At 47.4% G+C, this 10623-nt stretch overlaps 1 protein-coding gene across 1 annotated transcript; it reads left to right on the top strand.

Annotated features, from left to right (window-relative positions):
• The first annotated feature begins 665 nt into the window (after nucleotides 1-665).
• LOC125532222 (bidirectional sugar transporter SWEET6b-like) lies at nucleotides 666-2953 on the top strand. Its single transcript, XM_048696362.2, has 5 exons — nucleotides 666-790; nucleotides 1708-1811; nucleotides 1911-2280; nucleotides 2381-2503; nucleotides 2690-2953. Exons 2-5 carry the CDS (start codon nucleotides 1711-1713, stop codon nucleotides 2801-2803), a joined length of 708 nt encoding a protein of 235 aa, XP_048552319.1. The 5' UTR covers nucleotides 666-790; nucleotides 1708-1710; the 3' UTR covers nucleotides 2804-2953.
• The last annotated feature ends 7670 nt before the right edge of the window (nucleotides 2954-10623 follow it).

The following is a 10623-nucleotide window of genomic DNA, read 5'->3' as shown; positions in this document are numbered from 1 at the left end:
CTAAAATCTACCTTAATGCACCAAATTAGACAAAGCTACAACTCCATCGAATAGATCAGGGCATTCCCACAATCTCACGCCAACATAACCGGTGGAGGAGGACGGAAGAGAGGTTTATTCAGGTCGCCCTGATCTATTCGATGGAGTTGTAGCTTTGTCTCTAATGATTACACACGTACGCCGGAAGAGAGGTGGCGGTGTGGTGCGCCAAAAAAGACATCCATAGGCACCAGCAGTCAGGACATATTTTTATAGAAGAAGCACACCCTGGTGAGGAATCCGATATTCGCTCCCGATGGGATTCGAAATCATTTCTTGGAGATAAACGTTATGGTGACAAGAAAAATGATAATATCGGTTCGCTTGTGGATGTATAGCATTGGAGACAATAGTTCTTGGTGGTTAAATGAGCTAATTAAACGTCTTGCCCTGTGATTATTCGGGTCCATCCCATGGGATTGATCCATTGTGCTTTATCACCGTCACCTGAAAAGAAAAAGAAAAGTGAACAGAGAAATGGGCAGATACCCTACGTACGTGGGTAGACCGACGCTCTCTCTCTCTCTCTCTCTCTCTCTGGACTTAGCTGGGGCCACCAGTCAGCGTAGAAGTAACAAAGAGCGAGTGGAGGCAGCTCTTCTGCTTTTTGCGTCGCTGCGCAGAGCCAGCCAGCCAGCCGAGTAGTACGTACGTGACCCTCACCTGACCAAACCCCTCCACCTCCCTCCATTTCTTCTTCCCCAACCTAAACCCCCTCCTTCTTTCTCCCCTGCCGCAGCAGGAAGACGACGTACGTGTTCTTCCCCCCTTTTTGCACTTGTTCTTGCAGTTGTTCCAGATCTGGCCCATCGGAGGCCGATTTTCTCTTCCTTCCTTGCTGCAAGAGCTTTCTTGCACTTGTCGCGGTTCCTTAATTTGGTCGTCGGATCTGTACGTGCTCTGTTTGCAGGACCCTACAAGGTTTTTCTTGAGTTTCTTGCGGCTCTTCTTCGCAGATGGGCTCCGCTTCCTCGTGTGGCGAGTTTGTTTGCCGTTGTTCTTCGCTGATCGGCTCGTACGGGTGCTTTCGGAGGCCGATTCTGTAGATCCTTTGCTTCAATCGATTTTGTGTCTGCAACTTGTGCCTTCTGTCCTCTCTTGTTGGATCATCTGCGTTTCCTCTTGTTGATCCTCTTCTTGTTTTTCTCGAGCATTCAATCGACTCCTCTCTCTCTTTCTCTCTCTCTCTCTCTCTTTATATATATATATATATATATATATATATATATATATATATATATATATATATTTCTGGTCTTCATCGTTGCACACAAACAGAAAGGGGATCTCTGGTTTTACCTCATCGATGCCTTTCGTAGAAGAGAAGAGATGTGTGTTGTGTGTTGTCGGCTGTGCGCAGTGGCTGCAAGGTTTTCTTTGCCCTTGGATCCGTGGCTAGGCTTCTGAATTCTGATTGATCTTCTCTTGCACTTGTCTTTGCTAACCGTGCATGCTTGCTGTTCTTTGGGCAAGGTCGTTTGGCTGTGACTGTGAATACTGAATCGATCGAGCCCTTATATTTGGCCAAGAAAGATCATCTGTGTTTCCTCTTCTCAATCGTCTTCTTGTTTTTCTCGCGTCTAGACTCTCTTTTATTCTGTGGTATCTCTGAACAACGGAAGAAAGGTCTCAGGAAATTAATAGAATCTTGTTAACTTGAAACTGCAGGCCATGGAGACCGACGGGGGAGGGGATACCATTACCAGAGTGGTTGGCTGGGTGTTCTTATTCCTCGGATCTTTGGCTACGGGCTTCCTCTTCTACTCACCATCGTAAGCACAGAAAAGCAAATCCGGCCGGTCCCTAGTTAACTGTAGCTTGTTTTGGAACTGATGATCACTTGCTTGTGTACGTGTATGCTCGATCTCCAGCAACACCATTCAGGCGATCAAGGAGGCAGGAGATATCGGCCAGCAGAAGGCGGACCTGTACCTGGCGGTGCTGCTCAACTGCCTGGTCTGGCTGCTGTATGGCTTCGTCACAGACAAGGATGCCTGGCTGGTGATCCTCATCAACGGCGTCGGCGTCTGTTTCCAGCTCTACTACCTCTACGTGTTCATCCGCGCGTCTATCGACCGCTTCACCATCTCATGCACTGTCCTGTTACTGTTGCTCATCGTCGCCTCCGCCGCCGGTATCATCTTCCAGAGCTTTCCCACCAATGCCGAGAGGAAGACGGTCTTGGGCAGGGTCGGCATTGTCACTGGCTGCATCATGTATTTGGGGAGTGCAAGACAGCTGGTATGTAAACATCGATCGATCATTAGACGTGCTTGGTCTGATTCTTACAGTGAGCTAGCTAGCGATGGAATTAACACCGCTCCATGCATACTCGTTTCAGTGGGCAGCGATCTGTGACAACAATGTGCTGGAGGTTATGGTGCTGAGGGTGATGCTGGCCGCACTCGCCAACGGGATCTTCTGGACCATCTACACCGGCATCATCCAGGACTTGTACATGGGGGTAATGAACGAACGACTGATCACCTAGCTCCAAACCAATAATTGTGTGCGCGTTTGCTTAATTTGTTAGTATATACATTCATGTTGCCGGATGCTGGCTACTATATATACCATCTTGATAATTATGGCAATCTTAAACACATGGGACTAATCGTTGTTCCTTTGTTTCTTATGTGACTACGCCCAGTTTCCCAACTGGGTTGGCATTGGGTCCGCGGCCATCCAGCTGGGCGTGTACGCATGGTTCTACGACAGGCGCTATAGGCAAGGCGCGGCCGCGCTGGACGGCAGAGACGAGTGATCGTACCAGGGCGCCGAGCTGAGGGCCGACGGCCGACTGAGACCATCACCTTGCTTATTCATTGCATGGCCGATCGACTGAGACCATCACCTTGTTTATGCGTTGCACGGATACATCTATCGTCTATCTAGACTTCAATTATCCTTGAATTTTCATGGCAAGCATGTAGAAAACAAGCATGTAGAAAACGATGGGAAGTGTTCTACCCTCTCGTGAGAGGGCCGCATGGTATTTATTGATAGAGATGGGGCATATCCCATGATCGCATACATGACTTGGAGTACAAGGGATTAGGAGATAGAGAGGAAGTAGTTTAAGTAGATACTAATCTATCTTTAGTTTAACCAGAACTCCAACTAACAATATATGCGCCTAGGGCCACATGAGATATATTTCAACACACCCCCTTAATCACAACTTGACCAAGTTGAGATTACGCCTGAATTTCTCAAAGCTTTGTGTGGGCAATGCCTTGGTGAAGCCATCTGCAATCTGATCTCCAGAATGAATAAAACGAACATCCAACTGTTTGTTAGCAACACGTTCTCTTACAAAGTGGAAGTCTATCTCAATATGCTTTGTTCTGGCATGAAAAACTGGATTGGCAGAGAGATAAGTAGCACCAAGATTATCACACCATAAACAAGGAGCTTGCACCTGTATTACCCCAAGTTTCTTCAGCATTGACTGAAGCCAGATAATTTCTGCAGTAGCATTTGCCAGAGCCTTATACTCAGCCTCTGTACTAGACCTAGAGACAGTTGCTTGTTTCTTAGCACACCATGATATCAAGTTGGGACCAAAGAATATGGGAAAGCCACCTGTGGACCTCCTGTCATCTATACTTCCAGCCCAGTCAGCATCAGTGAATGCACTGACAAGAGTGGACTGAGACCTGCTGAATGTTAGTCCAACATTAACTGTATATTTTACATATCTCAGAATACGTTTAGCAGCAGTCCAATGCGAGGTGGTAGGTGCATGCAGAAACTGACAGACTTTGTTCACAGCAAAGCATAAATCTGGTCTAGTAAGGGTGAGCTATTGGAGTGCACCAATCATGCTTCTGTACTGAGTGCTATCTTCCAAACTTAGGGGCTCACCTTCATGCAGGGATAACTTTTCTGAGCTAGATAATGGAGTTGGTGAAGGCTTATAGTTCTGCATCCCAACTCTTTTCAAAAGATCAGTTGCATACTTTTCTTGAGATAAGACTATACCATCTTTGTTTTTCGTGACTTCAATGCCCAAGAAGAAATTCAGGTCTCCTAGGTCCTTCAAAGCAAATTCTGAGCCAAGGTCCTTTAGGAGTGCCGTTACTGCTTCATCAGATGAACTAGTAACAATAATATCATCAACATATATGAGCATGTACATTGTTATATTGGATTTATTGAAAATAAACAATGAAGTGTCAGACTTGCAAGGAACAAAACCCATCCTTTGCAATTTCATGCTCAGACGAGAATACCAGGCTCTTGGGGCCTGCTTCAGACCATACAAAGCCTTATCAAGTTTGCACACATGGAAAGGTGCATCTTTGTTTTCAAACCCAGGTGGTTGTTTCATGTAAACCTCCTCTTCCAGAACGCCGTGTAAAAACGCATTCTGTACGTCCAATTGCCTTAGGCTCCATCTCCTAGATACAGCAATAGACAAAACCAATCTGATAGTAGCAGCTTTAACAACTGGGCTAAAAGTATCCTCATAGTCAATACCATACCTCTGTTTAAAACCCTTTGCTACTAACCTAGCTTTATAGCGATCAATAGATCCATCTGCCTTCTTTTTTATTTTATAAACCCATTTGCAATCTATCAAATTTTTACCTTCACCACGTGGAACGAGATGCCAAGTCTTGTTTTTCTTCAAAGCCATGTATTCCTCCTCCATGGCCTTGTGCCACTTAGCATCCCCCAATGCCTCTTCAACAGACTGTGGTTCTCCTGTAGAACAAGCTAATCCAAACTTCAAAATTCTTTTGTAATTCATAGGCTGCAATTTTCCTGTTTGTAACCGTGTGCCCACACGTGTGGAACGAGGTGGCACAGCTGAAGGAGTAGTCGTCCCGTCCATAGAAGATCCCGCCACAGGGTCCAGCGCACCCGCCGCTTCTCCATGCAGCGACGCACCTGCGCAGTTTGATGAGGCAGGCGAAGGCGACGGTTCAGCAGCATCTATCGCGGGCCCCGCGTCCCTTGCGGGAGACAGCCGGCGCGTGGCCGCCTGCGGGCCAGCACCAGGTGTGTGGTCGGGCGCCTGCTGAACCGTCCCACGGCCCGAGCCGCAAGTGGCTGGCGTGGATTGGGCCACACCCGCCCTGCAGGGCGTGTCGGATCCCGAGGGCGAGCCCACCTCGGTCTACCGCTGCTGCAGTGTATCTGCACGGGATCTGCCACCTGCAGATCCCGAGGCTGCCGGCGCAGGGGAATCGACCTCGTGTTCTGCGCGGCTGGCATCTTCTGCCACATGAAATAAGGGTCCGTTTTGGACAATTTCAACATCATTTTCTTCAGAATAAATTCCTGTGTCATCTGCACCATCATCATGAGACTGAAAAAGGTTATGAGGGTTAGTCACATGATTATCAGAATTGTTTTCATCGCCCCCTTGATCTAAGCCGGAAAGATGTCTAGGGAGAAGAAGGATTTCCTTTCGCAATAGAGCTCCGGCATTAGGGTGTAGATCTTTGAAGGGAAAAACGGTCTCATCGAACACAACGTCACGAGAAATATATATCCGGCCGGTGGACACATCAAGACACTTGACACCCTTGTGTTGGGGACTGTAGCCAATGAACACGCATTGCTTGGAGCGAAAGGAGAGTTTGCGAGCATTGTATGGTCGAAGATTAGGCCAACATGCGCAGCCAAACACTCGTAAGGAGGCATAGTTAGGTTTGTCGTGCAATAGTTTTTCCGTAGGAGTTTGGTAGTTGATGACACAGCTAGGCAGAAGATTAATGAGATAGGTGGCTGTGAGGAATGCTTCATCCCAAAACTTGAGTGGCATAGACGCATTTGCGAGAAGTGAGAGGCTAACCTCAACGATGTGCCGATGTTTGCGTTCAGCGGAGCCGTTTTGTTGGTGTGCGTGTTGGGTTTCATAGTAATTTCAAAAAAATTCCTACGCACACGCAAGATCATGTGATGCATAGCAACGAGAGGGGAGAGTGTTGTCTACGTACCCAACGCAGACCGACTGCGGAAGCGATGACACAATGTAGAGGAAGTAGTCGTACGTCTTCATGATCCAACCGATCAAGCACCGAAACTACGACACCTCCGAGTTCGAGCACACGTTCAGCTCGATGACGATCCCCGGACTCCGATCCAGCAAAGTGTCGGGGAAGAGTTCCGTCAGCACGACGGCGTGGTGACGATCTTGATGCACAACAGCAGCAGGGCTTCGCCTAAACTCCGCTACAGTATTATCGAGGACTATGGTGGCAGGGGGCACCGCACACGGCTAAGGAATAGATCACGTGGATCAACTTGTGTGTCTCTTGGGTGCCTCTGCCTCAGTATATAAAGGAGCCAAGGGGGAGGGGGCGCCGGCCAGGAGGAGGGCGCAGGAGGAAAGAGGGAGAGGGGGGCCGGCCACCTTCTTTTAGTCCTAATAGGACTAGGGGAGGGGGAAGGTGCGCAGCCACCTTGGGATGTCCCTTTCTCCTTTCCACTAAAGCCCATTAAGGCCCATATGGCTCCCGGGGGGTTCCGGTAACCTCCCGGTACTCCGGTAAAATCCCGATTTCACCCGGAACACTTCCGATATCCAAACATAGGCTTCCAATATACTCCCTTCGTTCGGGAAAAGTTGTCCACGGCGTAGTTCATTATGATTTTTGCAAATAAACCCTTAGGATTTTAAATCTCCTGCTAATTACCCCTTTGCTTCTTCCTCTTCCGGACGCCCGCGGCAGGAACAAGCCCAGCGCGCCGTCGACAGCCACCGTAGAGCCCAGCGCGCTGCCGTCCACCTGCGTCGCCGCTGCGCCGCCGCTGCCAATCCGCGGCGCCCCTGCCCGCCTGCGCCGCCTGCACGAAGGCGAGCTGCGCCGCCGCCCACACGGAGGTGACTGCTCCTCCGCGGCGACCAACTGGACGCCCGCCTCCTCCACGGCTGAAGGCACCTCCCTCGTCGCCCTGCTCGCGTCCCTAGCCGGTGCGGCCCGCACCCTCATCCTCTGCCCGCTTCCTCGCGCCCGCGGCCGCCGGTGAGGGATTTGGGCAAGTCACCGACCGCCGCTTCCTTCTGCTGCCGCCGCGATTCCCTCCAGCCTCTGATGCTGCAGCTGTTGGGCGAAGCCAACGCCCCCAGATCGAGTCCTCGCCGTCTGATGCTTCTGCTCATCCTCGCCGTCTGACTTCTCTGCCCCGCGTCTGCTGTTGAAAAGGTGAATTTGTTGTAGAAATTGAAGTAGATATGTGAAGTGGAAATTTAATTGGGCAGTGCTACACCTTCACAATAGTGTGCAACATCCACATTCGCCTGAAAGGGAGAGGGAAGGTTAAAAAGTTCAGGTTCTGTTAACTGAACATGTTCAGGTTCAGGTTCTGTTAACTGAAAAAGTTTAGATTCAGAAACATTGTTGGACTGATAGGAAGTTTGTTGAATAGAGCAATCTATACCTGTAATTTGTACTATTATGCCTCTGTTACTCCAGTCAAAATTTTCCTGTGAAAATTTTCAGTCAAGCACAACTGATCATTTAACTTGAGAAGATTACTCCAGATTTTGGAAATAATCAATTACTCCAGATTCTGTCCCTCCTTTGGAATGTGAAGTCCACTGGAAATGAGCACAAGTCAGGTCCGTCAAACTAAGATTAGTCAAAAGCAACAGAAGAGCACTAACCAACCAAAGTTCCACTAGAATTAGGCCACTAGAGAGGAAATAAACAAGTGTGCACCATTTATCCAATTGCAAACATGCCTAAAGTTTCCAACTGCAAACTAAGATTATTTGAATCATTTGAATTTATTTGATTTATTTGGATTTATACACCATTTGTCCAATTGCAAACATGCCTAAAGTTTCCAATTGTCCAATTTCAGTCATTCATTTTAGTCCAATTTTGTCTTCTTATTTCTAGCACACCGACATAGAAGATTTTTGCTCTGATTCACTTTTAGTCTAAAAAAAAGACATGACACACCAGAGAAAAAAGAAGAAGAAAAAATAAATCATGCCTTGCAGAAGAAAAAAGAAATCCCAGAAACACTTAACTGTTTTAGACACTTTCAGTTAACTGTTTTGAATTGTCCAAGTGGCGGTATTGTTTCAGAAATCCCAGGTGACTCCCAGGTGACTGTATATTGTCCCGGTGACTAAAGTTTCAGAAATCCCAGAAAGTTGCTGCACCTCTTTACTAAAAACGGGCAAAACTGATCATGTACTCTGAAGAAATGTTGCAATGTTGTCACAGTAATTACTTGATCAAAATAATTCTGTCCTTAGCTGAATAAACTTGATTTAGTTAACTGAATAAACTTGATTTAAGTATATTCTTACAGAAACTTTGCCTACTTTTGTGTACTAAGGCACTGGAAACATGATCCTCCTCCTACATTACGTATATCCATCCATTTTCTTTTGGCCACAACAAGAAAGATCTCCTTTCATCTTTTGTACTCTTGGTATGATTTTCTAGACATAGCCCTAAAATCTCTAAACACTCTTTTGACAAGCAATACTTCTAATAAAACTATGCATAAAAGATCAAAAAACAGCATAAATTGGAAAACGAGCAATACTTCTAAAACCAGTTGCAAGCAAATCTACAGTAAAATAAAATGATCCCATAGTGTACTTAATTCAGAACACATGGAAGAAACTTGACTAAATGTACAGATTTTGGAAAAAAAATCCAAGTTAACTAAATGACTGATTCAATTTCAGGCAACTTGGAGAAGAGATCACTTGATCATTGACTGTACTTAATTCAGAACACATGGAAGAAACTTGTTAGAAACTGAAACGGTTAATATTGAGAATTAAGTTACTCTAATGGAGTACCAAATTTTGAGAACAAGCCATCTGAAAAGAGCACTAGCTAAGATCTAATCCTTATGTCCAATTAACCACTAATTTACTGTAACCAATGTTCAGAGACAAATCAGACTTGACAGTAAAGATCAAAATTTCAGACTTGACAGTAAATATAGTGGAAACTGAAGATTATTTAGGAACACACACTTGTTCCTAAACTTGATGTCGATTTAGCAACACAGTCTTCAGTGAGAGTATAAAAAATAACTACTCCATCTACTTAAGTGATTCTACACTAAACCAGAACAAGTTGATGTTCAGTCAAGTTGATTTCAAACTTGACACATAAATAAAATTTGACATCAATGAAATTTAGACTATGAGTGCCTGCCCATGACATCTGCATGGTTCTCTACACCACACACCATCAACACTGCTAGCTACTCCTACTCGATCGCCCCAGCTTTTGCCACGGACAGCAAGAACCTAACACGTTCTCCACCTAGCAGCTAGCTAGGATGGCCATGAATCCTCTCTCCCAGGAGCGCCCCAATGCATATCCATGGGGGGTGGCCATGTACACGAACCTGCACTATTGATTTGAACTCTTAACACTACTGAAAACCAAATTCAGTGAACATACACTTCAGAAATTTCAGTAAACATGCACTCGAGAAAATTCAGTGACTGCAGAACATACACTCCAGAAAATTTTCCGTGATCTTGTACTCAATTTTACAGTGAACTTGCTAAAGAAGCTCCCAAGCTTCAAGATAGACTAAATTGACAGCTAATGTACTCAAAAGAAGCATTTTGGAGTACAAGAAGGGGAAAGCGGGAGGCAAGAAGAGGGGGGAGCCGCACCTTGGCAGGAGGGGGGCGAGGGGACTGGGTTGGGCTATGGGCAGACGGAGGCGGGGGCGGGTGCCTTGGACCAGTCTGGGAGTTGGCGGCGCTTGCCGGACTCGGCGGCGTACGCGACCTCGATGGCCTGGAGCTCCGCCTCGGCCTCGGCGTCTCGGCGACCCACACAGCGGCGTGCGCTTGGAGAATACTGGGTTCGTGGTCGACGGCGTCCAGCCAATGAGGAGGTGGTCGACGACGCGCAGGGGAAGCTCCGGCTCGCCGCCCTCGGGGAAGGACGCCGTCGGATAGCAGATCGAAAAAAGTCGAGCCTTCCTCGCCGTGATTCGCCATGGGGGGACGATGAGAGGAACGAGGAGGGGGGAAGCAACGCGGCAGTGGCGTGGGGAGAGGGAGCTCCGGCGACGCGCGGGAGAGCTGTGCGGGGGAGCAGAGGAGGTGAGCTCTGGCGCGGGGGAGCTCCGGCGAGGGGGAGACGAGCAAGGGAGCTCTGGCTCTGGCGCGGGGAGTGTGTTGTTTGTCGGAGGAAAGGGGAGGTGATTTTCGCAAAATGTCGTCGGAGACAACTTTTCCCGGACGGAGGGAGTATCAATCTTTACGTCTCGATCATTTCGAGACTCCTTGTCATGTCCATGATCATATCCGGGACTCCGAACAACTTTCGGTACATCAAAATGCATAAACTCATAATATAACTGTCATCGTAACCTTAAGCGTGCGAACCCTACGGGTTCGAGAACAATGTAGACATGACCGAGACACGTCTCCGGTCAATAACCAATAGCGGGACCTGGATGCCCATATTGGCTCCTACATATTCTACGAAGATCTTTATCAGTCAGACCGCATAACAACATACGTTGTTCCCTTTGTCATCGGTATGTTACTTGCCCGAGATTCGATCGTCGGTATCCAATACCTAGTTCAATCTCGTTTCTGGCAAGTCTCTTTACTCGTTCTGTAAT

Source organism: Triticum urartu, chromosome 3A, assembly GCF_056163025.1.
Source record: "Triticum urartu cultivar PI428250 chromosome 3A, HENAU_Tu73, whole genome shotgun sequence".
NCBI lineage: Eukaryota > Viridiplantae > Streptophyta > Magnoliopsida > Poales > Poaceae > Triticum > Triticum urartu.
This window is presented reverse-complemented; position numbering and strand designations above follow the sequence as displayed.